Below are 17733 nucleotides of genomic sequence, written 5' to 3'. Positions count from 1 at the left end.
CTGATGTACCTTCAATCCCAACAGCCAATCAAACAATTGGGAAGGACCACACACTTTTTTCCCTCCATTCAGAAATTTTTTTTTTCAAGAAACCCTTAATCGAGTCGGAAATACAAAGATGCACAGAATTCTTGAAGCAGTACAATCTGAAGTTTCTTACTCCATTCATGGACCAAAAGGCTTTCCTGGATGTACTCCTTTCCTTTCCTTTCCTTTTTTTATTTTTCACAGAAAGAGAGAGATAAAGAAGATGGAGGAGGACCCCTCCGTGAAATTACCCAGATCAATAAACTGAAAAACTCATTTAGAACTTCACTTATCAAAAATGTCCAAACCTAACTAACATCCAAGGTCCAAACCACTGCCTCCCACATCATATCCCTCAAGAATAATCTGATACAAACGTATTCATAGCAAAAAGGCCAAGGTTTTCAAATGCTCTTAAATTTTAAAGATATATTCCATCAAATATCTTTCACCAAAGATATATTCCATCAAATGCCTTTCACCAAAGATATATTCCCTCCCTGCACCTCATCAGGGTTAGACAATTCCATAAAGTGGAAAACCAATTGCCACGCAAGATTTATTATTATTATTATCATTATTTTCTCGTTGAGGTTACACAAAATTGAGTTCAAGTGCCAACTTCCGCAAACACAGGCAAAACTAAGATGCTAGTAAAATCAATGGAAGACTTATTTGGTTCCCAAAAAAAAAATTCTCATCCAAATATTTTTTTTGAAAAGCTGATTACTGTGAATTTGATGACTGAAAAAATAATTCTGACATGTTTATTTGACCATGAAAAAGTAGTATATTCTAAAGTGCCGTTATTTAGTTAAACATCTACTTCCATACGAAAATTGTATAAAATATCTATTACACCCTTAATAAAGAAAAAAAATAGAAAAAAATCACAATTTTCAACCTTGAGAAAATAACTTTTTTATATCTCTGATATTTTTTTATGAAATATAAAATTTTTATTCCCATAGGAACATCTCACTTTATTGAAAACTCCAACAAAACAAACAACAGGCCTTTCTTAATTTCCCATTGAACATACTTTCCCCCTTCTTTTCCGGGAGAACATTGTATTTAAATGCAAAAAAAAACTCATTTAGCATTGAGGCAGCATTTTAATACTTATTTCATTTGCATTCAACAAGCTTACAAACTATGCAAGCTCTATGCTTTCATTACAAAAAAATAAATGAACAACCAATCTGTCTCAAGAGTTCATCCCCTGTAGCTAGCCTGAAGATATTTTTTGAGTTCTTTAATCTTATATAAATACCCAAAATCTTCCCAATAAATAACCAATCCACACAGAGCCATCCTCTACAGGAGAAGATAGCTTAAAATTATCTTTAACAGGTGCAAATGAAAGCTTTAATAGAAAACATCATTCAAATTCCAAATGGTCTAATTCACATCATAAGGATGTAAATCTCACAATTACCATAGATTCAACAGCAGACGGAAAAGAAATTTACAAAGCTCACAACTCAGCCCCATGCCCCTGATATACACATCAAACACAAATTAAAAATTGATCTGAAAACAACCCTTCAAGTTAGTGACAGACACCATAAAACGGTAAAGAATCTACGCTACCAGGAAGTCACGCTTGACAGGAAGGGAATCAGGGAGAGTATAGATAAGTAATCCATCACCAAGTGCAATCTCTAAAAGAAGGCTGCTTAGCAGAGTCATAGAACCACAGTATCAGCAGAAGGCTGCTTAGAAGACTCATAGCACCACAGTATCAGCAGCAACCCTTCTTCCTAAGATCAAACAGTGAGTATCCCTTCTTCCAAGAGATACCGATGACCTTGTTATGCTTAGAGATACCAATTTCAACTTTAGGTGCGAAGCAATTATATTTATAAGAAATTGCTTCAGCACCTGAAATTAAAATTGTCATAACAAAAAATAACAAGATAGAAATCAAAAAACTAGAAGGACTGTGTTGATTGTCTGAGATTTATTAGAACAACATATACTTTTACATATGAATCAATTTTCACAAAAAACAGAAAAGATTTGTTTTTCGTATGACCTAAATTTCAGGCTTTGTAATTTCTGTTCCTTTTTTTTCCAAATTAAGTTTTGCGAGAAACAAATAAACAAACGTTTCGACAAAAACCGGTCATACGTTAAGCTTTGGTGTAATCTATAAATCCATGTAAGTAAAATACGGTAAACAAAGCGCGCACAAGATTTTGGATATGGTGAATGTGAGTCGAATCCAGGCCCGCTAGATCAACGCCCGAGAGCATCAAAGCGAGCAGACATGTGGACCCATCTTTCATCTCTGTGCACCTTACCATGCTTCCTTCTTCCCCCTTGGGTCCAGAGCATCGGCTTATTGTACACAGGTCCAAAAATACACTTACATTTGGACAAAGAATTGAAAAATTTAGAGCACGGATTGAAGCTATCTTACAAAATGGCCCAATTAACAAATAAATTCGAACGAAATATTTTTTTAACGAAAATTGGAACAAAATATTGCCGTTGATCAGATAATTGTGATCTGATTTTTTTTAGTCAACACTTCTTCTTTTCTGCAAGATGTTATCATCATATCAACGGTATCGAAATGTTACCAAGTGATTACAGAAAAAATAAACATGGGGAAAGAAAAGAAATAGAAGATCAAAAATATTTTGGAGGAAAACAAAACATTAGGACTTAAGGAGACAACGAAGGCTCAGAAGGATCCATTGGTAGTTTTTAATCAGAGAAGGAACCCTCTCATAAAATAGGTAGATTTCAACATCACAGCCCCCGATCTCATGAATAAACAAACAAACAGATAGAAAATTGCGAGGGTAAATAGGAAAAAAGAAATCGAAAATAGGGCACAAGAACCTGATCGAAGGGGCATTCGGGAAGCCCGGAGACTTCCGGGATCGCTGTTGGGGGGAAGAAGGGAGGGTGAAGGGCTAATATAGAGGGAGAAACCAGGGGATGGTTAGGGTTAGGGTTAGGGTTTACACCGTTTGCATCTTTGTGTAATTACGAAAAGATCCTTTCGATGTATAAAATAAATCGTGGGGGCACCGATACGTCGACGCCAGCCCCGGATTTTAAGTTGTAGCCGTTGGATACGTTGAACTGCGTGATTAGGTGTAATTTTTCTTTTTCACATAAATAATTTAAAATTAAAAAAGAAATCTAAAATAAGAAAAGTTTGGATAACAAAAAATAAAAATAATAAACTTAAAATACAGGCTTTCTAAAATATTTCAAAATTTATTTAAAATAAATATAGAAGAGGAAAAAAATAAATGATAGAAAAGAAATCACTGGGCAATGATGTACATTATTGGAAATTTATATCATATAAAATCTTTAAATTAGTTGTGAATAAATTGTAAAATTTGGATATAAATCAAGAATAATTGAATAGCTCACCATCAATTCGTTCTTAGAGAGTAATTTAGAGGATCATTCATTGAAACAAAGGGAGAACAAAACAAGAAGTTTCCACTAATTTGAAGAATATTGTAACTATAGCCGGTACAAGATTAAAAAATAAATATATATTATACAAAAATTAGAAGTAAACATATTTACTATTGTTGGGGGAAAAATGGACCACCCCACAAATGCAATTATAGCACCCAAATCCGTCAGCAAGATCGAGCTCATCTAAGTGATCGGGCTCTTCCGCTTGCAAGCTCATCTAAGTGATTGGGCTCTTCCGCTCTCGAGCTCGTCCAAGTGATCGGGCTCTTCCGCTCTCGAGCTCATCCAAGTGGTCGGGCTCTTCCGCTCCCAAGCTCATCGGCCAAACCGAGCTCAGAAGGCCGAGCCGAGCTCATAGGCAGCCGAGCTCAGAAGGCTGCCGAGCACAGAAGGCTGCCGAGCTCAGAAGGCTGCCGAGGCCGAGCTCAGAAGGCTGCCGAGCACAGAAGGCTGCCGAGCTCAGAAGGCTGCCGAGGCCGAGCTCCGAAGGCTGCCGAGCACAGAAGGCTGCCGAGCTCAGAAGGCTGCGGAGGCCGAGCTCAGAAGGCTGCCGAGCACAGAAGGCTGCCGAGGCCGAGCTCAGAAGGCCGAGCACAGAAGGTCGTGCTGACCTCAGAAGGCCGACCTCGTCGTCTGTATGCTGCGGCCATGCCCTGCAGCAGTCTCACCGCACCATGCTTTGCTTGCCGGCCACGCCACGACATATCAATCAGGAACCATACCCTGCTACGACTGTCAACGCCTCACCATTCCCAAGAATGTACTGCACTGCGCGCCACAAGCAAGCTCTGGCTACGCGCCATCTCCTCCCATGATGGGAACGGGCCATCCACGGCAACTCATTACTTCACACGCCCACGTCCAATCGTGACGGTAACCCATTAATTCGCCCAGTCACATCACAGGTAATCCTGCCACTCTCCCTATAAAAAGGGAGGCTTCTTCCTCCCGAGGGGGGACTCCTCCGAACTCTAATTTTCTGGCTTGGACTGCTACATACGAACTACATCTCCTTCTCCAAAATTAAGCCCCCCTCTGACTTAAGCATCGGAGGGCCGGCGCCGGGGAGCCCGGCCACCGGTTTTCCTTGCAGGACTTGCACACCCCCCGCGGCGGAGGACGCAGCCAGCCGGCGCACCGCCGCCCGCCTCCCACAGTAGCGGAGCTCCTCCTTCCCCGGCTTCACGGCGGCCCCCGGGTCCAATTTCCAGCAACAGTTGGCGCTAGAGGAAGGGCCCGAGTTCGCTGCCATGAAGCTAAGAAGCAAAGGGGCTTCCAACGCCTCCCGACGTCCTCCATCAAGTCCAGAACGTTCCGTTCGGAACTCACCACCTCCGGCCGAGTCAGCGCCTCAAGTTCGACCGGAGCAGTTTCATGCCCTGGTGCAACAGGTGCAGGCCTTGGCTACCGTTGTCCAAGGCTTGCAACCTAGGGGCGCCCCGACGGTACCGCCCCCTCCGGCCCCAGTTCAACCGGAGCCTCCTACAAGCGGACTTCCCTTTCGAGGTCAGGACTCTCAAGTCCAGGCCTCCCTCTTGAGAGAACACCCAGCTAGAGGCCCTGGTGGCTGGCCCCAACCCTCAGAGGCCGAGTCAGTTCCAGGGCAACTTGTACCAGAACGGACCGCTGCAGCGATCCCCCAGAATGATGAACTCGACAAGAAGGTCGAGGAGCTGGAGCGCCAGATCCAGGCACTCCATGGAAGGAAACCGGGACGTGACGGTGACTTTGAGTTCACCACAAAGTCCCCCTTCTCCCAGCAAATTGATGACGAACCAGTCCCGCCGCGGTTCAAGATGCCCCAGGTGGAGCCTTACAACGGCAGGGCCGACCCCCTCGACCACCTGGAGAGTTATCGGGCCTTAATGGCCCTACAAGGAGCCTCGGAGGCCATGATGTGCAAAGCCTTTCCAGCAACGCTCCGAGGACCGGCCCGGCTTTGGTTCACCGGGCTGAAGCCGAGTACTGTCTCCTCCTTTGAGCAGCTCGGCAGGCAGTTTGCCAGTAATTTTGCCGCTAGCCAGCCCCAGCGGCGGACGTCGGACTCCCTCCTTGACATCAAACAAAAGGAGGGAGAGTCCTTCAAGGAGTACTTGGATCGGTTTACTGCCGCAACATGGGAAGTCCGGGAGCTGGACCAGTCAATCGCCATGTCGGCACTAAAGACTGGAGCCCGGTCTTACAGGTTCCTCTTCTCTATCGAGAAGAAGTTCCCTGCGGACCTCACCGAAATGTTGACCCGAGCTCGCAAGTACGCCAAGGCTGAGGAAGCCATGGTCTCTCGGCGGGAGGAAGCCGAACGACCTGCCAAGATGCAGAAGAAGCACCAGGAGCACTCCCAACCAAGTAGCAGATTCCCCTGGCATGAGAAAGAGCCTCCTTGGCCCAAGAGCCTAGCTCGCCCGGGGTCTCCCCTCCAAAAATTTCAGACGTACACTCCTCTCACATCCACCCGAGCAGAAATCCTCATGGAGATTGAGGGTCGGGGCTACCTCCGACCTCCATTGAGAATGCGTCCGACAGAGTCGCGGAAGCACTCGAAAAAGTACTGCCGCTTCCACCGAGATCGCGGCCATGATACGGAGGATTGCTATGAGCTTCGTGATGAGATCGAGGCACTTGTCCGCCGAGGTCGGTTGAGTTATTTTGTCCGTGATCATGCCTACAGGAGAGAGCCCGAGGAACAAAATCCAGTGCCTCATAAGGAGCAGAATGACCACTGACCTCTCACGGGCATCATCAATACCATCAGAGGGCGGGCAACTAGAGGTACCAGAAGCTCCGAGCTCGGAAAAAAGAGCTTCCTCAAAGCATCCGTGCTCTGTGAAAGTCACATCTCTTTTTCTGATGAAGACCAAAAGGGTGTTGAGCCCTCTTTATGACGACGCTGTAGCTATTTCCCTCATCATTGCAAGGTTTTAAAAAAGGATTTTAGTACATCATGAAAGCTCGGCTGATACCTTATTTTGTATGCCTTCCAAAGGATGAGCGCTCCTCTGGCTAGATTCATAGGAGATTCTACCCCAAGAAAGTACTATGAAGCTAAATCCTTTCATGGTCCAGAAGGCTGCCGAGCTCAGAAGGCCGCCGAGCTCAGAAGGCCGAGCTCCGAAGGCCGCCGAGCTTAGAAGGCCGAGCACCAAAGGCCGCCGAGCTCAGAAGGCTGCCAAGCTCCGAAGCCCAAGCTCCGAAGCCCGAATGCAGAACACCTCCCCCAGAAAATCGAGCCAAAGAAAGCTAGTGCCAAGCTAAGTCTTAAGGGACTTCGAAGCTCGGAAGCCATTAAAATATCTCCAAAAGGTACAGAACGCCACTTTGGCTTCAAATAATTTCAATATTTTATCTATTTCTAGGTCGGAGAATCCAAAAAACGACCAACGTCGCCCCGAATAGGGCGCATGATCGCCAACGGACGAGGTCCGTCTCCTGTATGCGTCTCCAATGATGCTCTAGCTAAGCTCGGGACGCCGATTCGACGCCATTCGACGCCATTCGACGACACTTCGACGCCATTCGACGCCATTCGACGCCATTCGACGACATTCGACGCCATTCGACGACATTCGACGCCATTCGACGCCATTCGACGCCATTCGACGACACTTCGACGCCATTCGACGCCATTCGACGCCATTCGACGACACTTCGACGCCATTCGACGCCATTCGACGACACTTCGACGCCATTCGACGACATTCGACGCCATTCGACGCCATTCGACGACATTCGACGCCATTCGACGACACTTCGACGCCATTCGACGACACTTCGACGCCATTCGACGACATTCAACGCCATTCGACGCCTTTCAACGCCATTCGACGCCTCCTACAACAAGCCAAAGAAGGCCGCTGAGTCAACCTGGAGCACTTAAAACTCCAACTGCATTAGAGGTACACCCTACTTGGTACGTACATCTCTATACATATTTGGCTATATTACAGGATGATCGACGACTGGACTACTTCCTTCGTCCGAGCCAAAAAGCAGCTCGAACTCGGAAGTCGGGGGGTAGTGTTGGGGGAAAAATGGACCACCCCACAAATGCAATTATAGCACCCAAATCCGTCAGCAAGATCGAGCTCATCTAAGTGATCGGGCTCTTCCGCTTGCAAGCTCATCTAAGTGATTGGGCTCTTCCGCTCTCGAGCTCATCCAAGTGATCGGGCTCTTCCGCTCTCGAGCTCATCCAAGTGGTCGGGCTCTTCCGCTCCCAAGCTCATCGGCCAAACCGAGCTCAGAAGGCCGAGCCGAGCTCATAGGCAGCCGAGCTCAGAAGGCTGCCGAGCACAGAAGGCTGCCGAGCTCAGAAGGCTGCCGAGGCCGAGCTCAGAAGGCTGCCGAGGCCGAGCTCAGAAGGCTGCCGAGCACAGAAGGCTGCCGAGCTCAGAAGGCTGCCGAGGCCGAGCTCCGAAGGCTGCCGAGCACAGAAGGTTGCCGAGCTCAGAAGGCTGCCGAGCACAGAAGGCTGCCGAGGCCGAGCTCAGAAGGCTGCCGAGCTCAGAAGGCCGAGCACAGAAGGTCGTGCTGACCTCAGAAGGCCGACCTCGTCGTCTGTATGCTGCGGCCATGCCCTGCAGCAGTCTCACCGCACCATGCTTTGCTTGCCGGCCACGCCACGACATATCAATCAGGAACCATACCCTGCTACGACTGTCAACGCCTCACCATTCCCAAGAATGTACTGCACTGCGCGCCACAAGCAAGCTCTGGCTACGCGCCATCTCCTCCCATGATGGGAACGGGCCATCCACGGCAACTCATTACTTCACACGCCCACGTCCAATCGTGACGGTAACCCATTAATTCGCCCAGTCACATCACAGGTAATCCTGCCACTCTCCCTATAAAAAGGGAGGCTTCTTCCTCCCGAGGGGGGACTCCTCCGAACTCTAATTTTCTGGCTTGGACTGCTACATACGAACTACATCTCCTTCTCCAAAATTAAGCCCCCCTCTGACTTAAGCATCGGAGGGCCGGCGCCGGGGAGCCCGGCCACCGGTTTTCCTTGCAGGACTTGCACACCCCCCGCGGCGGAGGACGCAGCCAGCCGGCGCACCGCCGCCCGCCTCCCACAGTAGCGGAGCTCCTCCTTCCCCGGCTTCACGGCGGCCCCCGGGTCCAATTTCCAGCAACAACTATAAACCCTCCTTGGTAGTTGTTAACCCAGCATGGACATGGCATGCAAGGGAATAACAATAGCAAGTTTAGGACTTTCTTATCTACCTAAATTGATTTTTTGCATTCACATATCTTTCATTGTATTCTAAATAATTTATTTATTATTAGCAGATTACGCAGCTCTAATTTAAAATAAATTTAATTTACATCATAAGTCTCTCAATTATCCCATTCATCAATATCACCAGGAGAATATTGATGGCCTTGACCAAATTATTTAAAAACATCATTACTTTAAAATATTGCGACCAAAAATAATGATGCAAAATATGATTAAAGAGAGATAGCTTTTTAACAGTCTCATGCTTCATCATAATCTGCATGCAAATCAAATTTTAAGATAATCGTTCCACTTAACCCCATAAGACATGTTGCATTTAGAGCGATCGCTATGTAATTTTTTTTTTTTTGTCCGAATTTATCCTATTGTTCCTTGTGATGTTCCATTGCCTTCCACTAAAAGTTTGCAACAATTAAGTCAGGAAGAGGTAACATTTCCCAACTACCCATGGCGATGCTTCATGCTCTTGCACCATAGAAAGCCTTTGTCTCTCATGGCCCAGCTTGCTAAAACAAATATACACAGAGAAAGATCTCTCAGTTCTAATCAAAGTACATCAAACATCCCACATGGGCTTCTCCATTGCAGGACCATGGGCCGTCTGTTGCTGAAATGGATGCAGACCCTCCAACCTCTGCTGACGACCAACGCTTCCATACGCCATTGCTTGTTTTTGTTCATCCAAGCTCCTCTTATCTCCTCCAACACCCAGGAAGTCCACAGTCATCACATTCCCCTCACCTGGCTCGCGGCCGCGATGCTCCGCATTCTTCGAGAACCCATCATCACCGTTCATCAACATTCCGGCCACCGGCGCAAGCACACCCGTGTGATTAATTGAAGGATTGTAAAACTGATTAGGAGTCCCTCCTCTATTGATCCCAACCAGCTGAGACTGCTCGCCTGGGGGCCTCAGATGATCAAACGGCCAATGGGCCTTCATTGGGCCATAAGGGTTTGTGCTAGAGACCCGGTCAGGACCGGCCATTACAGAGGCGAAGCCCCTGTGCATGATGCTGTTCCCACTGGTAGTTGCACCCATTTGGCCCGCTTGTTGTAAAAGAGCGGTCGCGGACATGTGGGCTGCTCCAGCCACCATTCGAGCCATATTGACATCACGGAGCCCATCGAAGCCCATCGGGCCACTCTCGCTGAACTGAAGGCTCGAGGAGGGAATGGTCCTTGGTGTTTCGGCCATGTCAAGAGGTTGTTGGGAAAATGGTGGGCTCTTCATGTCGCCAAGCCTAAATTCGGAGAGTCCAATGGAGGTGGCATCAGTGTCGACAACCATCTTGAGTTTTGGCGCCTGGCCTTGTAAGCTTGAGGCCATGGCGGCCATGAGTGGTTGGTTTAGCTTGCTGTTGTCTTGGGCCAAAGCATCACAGAAGGCTCTGTGGGTGATGAAGCTATCTCTCCTGTGAAACATGGAAGAAAAGATTGGAATTTTAAAAGGCAACAATGGAAGAAACCTTTTGCTCAAACTAAACAGTCACGATCATTTCAATGTAATAGTAGTGAAATGTTAAGGCATGTACAAATGCAACAAATTTTGTAAGGCATGTACAAATGAGAGTATAATGGTGGACTTTGTCTTTCTTTTTGAAAAGTTCAGGCATGTACAGATGCATGTATAATAAACAATCAACAATCTGATTGAGTCTGGTGCAACGAAGTTTGGAGAGAGATAATATGAATTACAACACAAATATGCCATCAAACTTGGTTCATGAGGGAAGTTTTACCTTAAAACTTGGTAGATATATGGGATAAACTGACTTTATTTGATATCTAATAGATCAGGCTAGATAAAAATCCTAAGTATAGAATAATGTTTAACAACAGAAATGGTTTCGACTCTCATAAAAACATGCATCGATGGGGAAGTGGGCTCGAATTGTAGGTAAAAATCAGGCTTAATAAAATGGTTGTGGTTATGGCTATGGCTTGGCCTAAATGTTATGACCAAACCAAATTTTACATGGCTGATCATTTATTAGGACCAAGCAAAACCAAATGAGGGAAAACTAGATGGCCTGGAAATGTAATTACTGCAGTTGGCCTATTTCTAGTGTTTGAATTGTGACACGGGGTTGTGTCTTCTGTGTGAAAAAACATTCACCTCCATTCAAGCGAGTCCACCGTTGGACCGAGCAATGGTTGCTTCGAGATATGTGCAAATGGATGAATGAAAAAATTCCAACTGCTTTGAGATATGCATGGAGCGCGATCTAATGGGCGATCTGGCAAAAGAAAATTGACCATTCTTTCATGTGAAAGATACAACCCGAACCCTTAAATTATGCAGGAGTATGGTCGCACATAACCCTACAAATGTAGCTCATAAGCTCTAGGGTGACCGGCGGATAGAATGACTGCTAAGTTGCAGTCAGGGCCGGCCCGAGCCTTAGGCGACCGAGGCGGTCGCCTAAGGCCCCGGGCCAATGGAAGGCCCCCGGGAGGTGGAGAGAGATAGGGAGAGGGAGAGAGAGAGAGAGAGAGAGGGAGAGAGAGAGAGAGGGAGAGAGAGAGCGAGAGGGAGGGTCGGTCTGACCGTGACCAAAAGGAAGCAAAGGCCCCATATCGAGTCTTCCCCCTTGATGGAAGGGAGGTGGAGAGTTTCTTGGCCTGCAGAGGGGAAATTTAGGAAGTTGGGGACGGTAGTTTTGTTTTGGATGGAGAGAGAGAGAGAGAGAGAGAGGAGGGATTTGGTTGGCTTGATACATGCCTGAAGCCACTCTTATCTTTCATCCCTTCTCTTGTTTGGTTTTGGTCTTGGTTTTCCTTCCCTCACATTAATTTTCTCCTCTCGGTTTCTTCTCCCCTCTTGGGTGGTAGAGAGAGGAGGGAGGGGGTTGAATGGCTGCTGTGCTGTGATGTTGCGGTTGCTGCTTGGGTACTCACTTGAAGGGGAGATGGAGGGATGGGACTTTTATTAATTAGATGGAGTCAATTTCCCATAATGCCCCTACTTTCTCTTATAGAGAAGCGACAAATACTTTTCTTTACCTTGACCATGAAGTGCCATGAGATGACCTTTTCCTATTCCGCTCTTGCTTGACATGATAAACAATATTGCCAAGCATTATCTCAGTTATTTAATCAGTTTTATGGTCTTTTTTTAGGATAATTACTTTTCTGCACTTCCATTCAAAAATAATATTAAATTAAAAAAATTTCTTGCCTATCTTTATTAGATTCATGTATCTTTGTTGAAATAGTGTACTTGATAGCTATCCATTTTCATATCATTTTTTTAAATATTTTATATTTATTAAAAAAATTATTATTAAAAAAAAGGCCTCATTCATTGGATTCGCCTTAGGCCCCCAAATGTATTGGGCCGCCCCTGGTTGCAGTATTTAGTAAATGGTTTGAGAATTTATCAGTCACATCTAATATGGTTGGTGTTATTATATTTCTGTGACTCGAGTTATTTAGCATCCCTAGTTTCTAGAAAACATAGGGGAGTGAACGGATGATGTGTGGGTTGGAAAAATCCAATTTGTCTATGTCAAAGGTGACGGCATGATCTAATATTCTATAAAAGTTGGACTTCAAATTCTGCATGGAGAGGGTAGCAGCCACGCTTTCTACGTCTGCCACTATAAATATGTTCAAAGTTTGAAGTCGAAAAGGACCTCAGGATAAGGTCAAAGTTTTTGAGCTCATGCGTTGCCCAAGGACGCAAGAACATGGACTTATCTGGTCCAGACTCAAACTTCCCTATTTTATATACCTTTGTAAAGAAATATAAAAATATATAAATAAAATTATCTCATCCTATCAGCTTAAGTTTTTAGGACAAACAGTGATTTTAACATGATATCAGAGTAGAGGTCTTGAGTTCGAACCCTGTTTCTACACTTTTTAACCTTATTATTAAAAAATTCACATGTTGGGCTCACTCATTAAAAGAGAAGTCCGACCCACGTGTGAGGAAGAGTGTAAGAAAATATAAAAATATATAAATAAATCTATCTTATCCTATCAGCTTAAGTTATTACCATCATGCTGCTTTCGAGTGATATAGTAATTGTCACAACAATGATTTAATCTACCATAATCTTTTGATTACACAATGCTATCATTCCACTTGCCAATCCCATCAAGACGGTCAAATCATACCATCAAATATCCAATTGATGAGGAGTAAAATTAAATTTGGATGCATCGACCTCGAGCCTCTAGTGATTCATTGGATTCTCAACATTTTAATTTCAATGTTTCGTACTAGTCCTTCATTTGGTCAGAGCACGCTTTGTTCTTTGTTTGCTTGTATAGCCCCTATTTCCTATAAAAAAAAAAAGAAGAGTAGAGTTGCATGCTCCCTTATCTTGGCCCCTTTCAAAGCAAATGAGTACCGAGTCCACTATTCGTTTAGAATATGTACCAACTCTAGCACATTCCACATGCCCGAGTTCTTGAAGAATCCTAGGAATGTTAATCTCTAACCAACCATGATTTGTTTTAAATCCTAATACTACAAGAGCGAATTCTTACGAATAGCTCTACAACTAAACTTTGAGGACCTGTGCAAGCGTATCTTTAATTCCACATCGGTTATTCACTGGATAGATCTTGAGTACTTACACAGGATCAAAGAACCCAACTAAAACCTTCCAACCAGCCATTTGGGTGAGGTCATGGGTTGTTACCTCTACAACTAAACATTTTAAACTATTAATTAAGAAATATAATGAACAAAGAATAGGAATTAATTAACCTGGAGAAGATGGTGCCACAGTCACACTTGTACTCCCTAGTTCCACAGATTCTGGAGTGAGCCTTCCAATCTGATTGCACCGCATACTTCTTGGAGCATTTGTCACACTTCCACTTCTTCTCTCCGTGTTTTCGGCAGTAGTGCTTCTTGATCCCAGTGAGATCACCGAGGGCACGACTTGGGTTGTGATGCACACAAGCGGGTTCGGGGCATATATACACCTTTTTTTGGATCACTGTACTTGTTCTCTGCTTTAGCTTCCATGGAAGGTTGTGGCCTCGACGATGCAATTGGAGGTTTTGGTCCCTCTGGAAGCCCTTGTGGCAAATTTCGCAGATAAACCGGTTGGTTGCCATTAGGGTTTTTGGTGATAAAGCAATCACCTCCGCAGCCGGGTCTACATATCATTATTAAAAGATGTCATCATCTTTATAAGTTCCTTTCATTTCTTTCTTTATGCAAAATTAACTAATGATTATTACAGAATTTATTTTTTCCCTTTTGGCATTAGCAGTCTCGAGAATGTAAGAAAATATAAAATATATAAATAAATCTACCTCATTCCATTAGCTTAAGCTTTTAGGATAAGTGGTGATTTTAACATGGTATCAGAGCATGTTGGGCTCATCCATTAAAAAGAAAGTCTGGCCCATATGTGAAGAGGAGTGTAAGAAAATATAAAATATATAAATAAATCTATAATTTCAACGGAGGATAAACGAGCTACTAAGGAAAGTTTTAGCTGACGCATTCATAATCTTGCAAATTATGATGAGGTAAAGAGATAATTTTTTATTCCTTTTATAATTCTGGTATAATAACATATTATGAGTATCACAAAAATAAGCAATATATTTATATGTGCACAAGCTTACTGAGCCTTTTTCTTCTTTTAAAGAAAGATGAGCTGATTGTAAGTTGATCTCAATGATACCTCACATAACTCATAGACTGCCAGAGCTTACTTATCATAAAGTAGATAATAAATGTGGAGTGATTATTCTTACAGCTTACTCAGATTTATGATTTTTTTTTTCTGAATGGAGTATTGATACTCGGAACACAAATTAGCACACATATGACGGTTTCTTTTTCTTCTTCTTCTTCCTTTGATAAAAGTACATAAGACTAGTTTCTAATTAGCTTAATATCAGATGTGGTTTAGAAAATTAAAGATGGAAAATATATACAATTCTTAGTTCATGAAAATGGAAGTCGTTGTCTCCTTTGTAATTGGTCAGCTTAAATATGTCTCGATATGTATATGTTATAGATGCCACAGAAATACTAATGTTCATTCAAGTTGGTTATTAGATTCAACATCTGATTTTTTACATGATCATCTTTATTTAAGATTAGCACCCCAAACTGATGGAAGAAGACATGTACACAATAATTATTGATTCTTCCCGTAAAAATTTAATTGGAATCATCACATAACTTCAAAACAAGAGAGCAAGAGGAGATGACCATAGATAGAGAAGGTCACTATTTTACTCGCTCGAGAATGCCGACAAGTGAGAACATTTTTGTGGGACAAACTGGGGGTAGCTGAAAATTAATACACCAAAAGATTGTAACGAATCTTCCTGCTCTCCTCCTCCTAGTTATCAACTATGCCATTCAAAAACAGTTCATTAGAAACCCAGAACAGTTTGCCACTTGTCACTTTTTTTTTCATGTTCTTCAGAACAAATGAGATGCAGACGAGCTAATTAACGGTCGCTGTAATTATTGAAATTCCGGACCAATAATTGAACTCTTTTACCCACCAAAAAACAAAAACAAAGAGTTTCTTTCTTCAGTTTTAATCTATTTTATTGAAAGAAAAAATCATACTAAGTTTGAAATCTTCACTTGGTTTCTTGATTCTAATATAAAGGGAAAAGAAAGAACGGAGCTAGTTAACCACCTGGAGTTCCTGGGAGGTTCCGTTTCTTCTTGACAGCCGGCGGTGGTGGCAGCCGTGAAGTGGAGACATCACTGTTAGCTCCGGCAGCCTCCGGGCCGTCGAAAAGATGGTGATGGAGCTGCTGTTGTTCATGGTGCTGATGGACTTCATCATCTTCTCCTGTGTTGATCCCAGAAGAGAAGCTCTCACCGTCTCCTGTTATGTTTGACATGAATAACAAACTCCTCCCTCTCTCTCTCTCTCTCTTTTCTTATTCTCTTCTTATTTCCTTGTTTTCTTCACTCCTCTTCCTCTTTCTGTTTCTGACTTCATGTTGGTGGCGATGGGTATTCTTTCTTTTATTGTAGGTGGAGAGGACACCCAAGGTATTTCAAAATGGTTTTGTTATTTATTTTTTTCTGCGTATATAATTTATTATGGCTCAGAGGAAGACAAAGTCTTCAATTACTTCGGTGAATGAGATCTTCTGATTGCAACCGTGTCTCCTGGAATGCCCTCCTACCTCTTCCCCCTCTCTTTGTTTTCCCACTATAGGCTACTTCCATGCTTTATAGCATGGGGAGATCAAATTAAAATACACTCTTTATGTTTATCTACCTTCAGAGATATTTTTTAAATATTTTTATTTGTTCTAGACATGGGAATGCATTTATGGGCCTTGTACACATACTATGTACATAGGTAAATAAAAATGCTAAAAGTTTGGCACTTGTCACTATTAATATTGCATCATCTTGTCTCTTTATTTTGTTGCTTCCTTCTAGTCAATATATTGGAACATTGGCTGAGCCAAAGGTAGTTGGTAGATTGCATGGTATGTTTTGTAACCCATGTAAAAGGTTGATTTGGACTCGCTTGGTTTGTGGGGTTTTGTGGGGTTGTTTTTTTGGACACTAGAAATGGATGAAATATTCATTAGGGATATATTCACATGCACCGCCTGGATATTTGGGTCAAAGAGACCTCGTGAGTGTTTGGGATTTGGAAGATAAAGTGGAATGCCTCCTTTTATGCTCAGAAATTTTTCTAATGGATGATTGGATTGCATGCCAAACGATTCATCCCATCTGGACGGGATTCATTTTATATATATAAAGAAAACTGAGGAACCAAGTAAAAGTTTCCCAACATTAAAAACCCTTGAGGTGTTTTCAAAACTTGAGTCACTAAATTGACTTTCTGGTGCCATCTATTTATCATGAATATATAAGATAGATGATACGAGTTATCCAATATGCCAAAACTTCTGTTGAATATGCCATTTAGATTCATGTCATGCCTGTTAATCCACAATATACTTCCAAAGCCAGTATTGTTATCTATTTTTATCGATGAAAATTGCTTGTTAATACGCTAATGCGACAAATCATCACAGCAGTAATACTTTTCTCTTTTCTTTTCTATTCCCCCCTTCTATAATAGTGTAGGAAGATGGCAGGAGCAATATAAAATCACTTTCAAAAAAAAAAAGAATCAACAAAGATAATTTGAAGTAGTTGGGATAATCTTCGATAGTTATAATTAAGTGGCAAGACAAGATCAGAATGATGAAAGGGTTTGCTATTACTCCTGCAATTCCACAGAAATATCTCCAATTGGATCATTGCATCATGAAATGGCATTAGCAAATTATAGCAGTAGCAACTTTTGGACCACTTGGCAAAACTTTTGGAGAAACACAGAATGCAGACATGATTTCCTCTTGAGAAACTGATCAATACTTAGAATCTTTCTATCTACTAAATTCATTTCTTCTTAAAGCTAACATAAACATGTTTCTGCTGCGATAAAAAAGATTAGGAGTTAAGATAGCAGCATGCTAATTTGCTCGAAATGCAAGGACATTTGATTATTCTATTAACATATATGGGGGATTTTGCTGTAAAATTCCACTTCATTTTTATTGCTGCAATAACAGATGGTTTCTTTTCCTTTTTTCTTTCTTTGTTTTTGCAGAAATAGACTGTATAGCACCTTATTATGACGTCATCATTCCTCTATATACATGCACAAATTTAGTTTGATAGATATATATTGATAATAGATGCACACATAATACAAGTTCATGAACATATAAAAATATTTAAAAAATATTATGGTTCAAATAAAATCTAAAATAAGCTACAAGTATAAAAATGTATAAGTATTCTACTTTTACAGAAACTAGAAAAGAGGATTTTGTGAATTGGGTGTTGCTCCAGCAATCATATATTGCCCCTACAAGCAAATACTTTGGGTTACAGTATCAACTGGTTCAACCTCAACTATCTAAACATAAATAGTTCTACAAATTATTAATTCTATATAAATGTCTCCTAAAAAAAAAAAAAAAAAAACAGAATAGCAAGACAATTGATCTCAGTGATCACGAATCAA

General features: G+C 42.7%; 1 protein-coding gene, 1 long non-coding RNA gene and 3 other non-coding genes across 5 annotated transcripts; all 5 read right to left on the bottom strand.

Annotated features, from left to right (window-relative positions):
- Window positions 1-1394: 1394 nt before the first annotated feature.
- Window positions 1395-3110, bottom strand: LOC120112853 (uncharacterized). The gene is made up of 2 exons (XR_005514478.2): window positions 2881-3110; window positions 1395-1911 (listed from the first exon to the last, which is right to left on the bottom strand). It is a non-coding gene; the product is annotated as an uncharacterized LOC120112853 (long non-coding RNA).
- LOC120112975 (small nucleolar RNA snoR100) lies at window positions 2240-2349 on the bottom strand. The gene has a single exon (XR_005514625.1). It is a non-coding gene; the product is annotated as a small nucleolar RNA snoR100 (small nucleolar RNA).
- LOC120112973 (small nucleolar RNA Z155) lies at window positions 2522-2600 on the bottom strand. The gene has a single exon (XR_005514623.1). It is a non-coding gene; the product is annotated as a small nucleolar RNA Z155 (small nucleolar RNA).
- Window positions 2713-2800, bottom strand: LOC120112971 (small nucleolar RNA R41). The gene has a single exon (XR_005514621.1). It is a non-coding gene; the product is annotated as a small nucleolar RNA R41 (small nucleolar RNA).
- A 6002-nt stretch (window positions 3111-9112) lies between the features above and the next one.
- LOC103707295 (zinc finger protein GAI-ASSOCIATED FACTOR 1-like) lies at window positions 9113-15748 on the bottom strand. The gene is made up of 3 exons (XM_008791730.5): window positions 15358-15748; window positions 13446-13842; window positions 9113-10137 (listed from the first exon to the last, which is right to left on the bottom strand). The coding sequence occupies exons 1-3, from the start codon at window positions 15566-15568 to the stop codon at window positions 9279-9281; spliced, it is 1467 nt and encodes a 488-aa protein (XP_008789952.2). The 5' UTR covers window positions 15569-15748; the 3' UTR covers window positions 9113-9278.
- Window positions 15749-17733: the final 1985 nt, after the last annotated feature.

Source organism: Phoenix dactylifera, chromosome 17 (genome assembly GCF_051530095.1).
Source record: "Phoenix dactylifera cultivar Ajwa chromosome 17, Ajwa_hap1_PhDact_Kaust_v1.1, whole genome shotgun sequence".
Lineage (NCBI taxonomy): Eukaryota > Viridiplantae > Streptophyta > Magnoliopsida > Arecales > Arecaceae > Phoenix > Phoenix dactylifera.
Note: the sequence above shows the minus strand (reverse complement) of the source record. Positions and strands in the feature narration are given on the sequence as shown.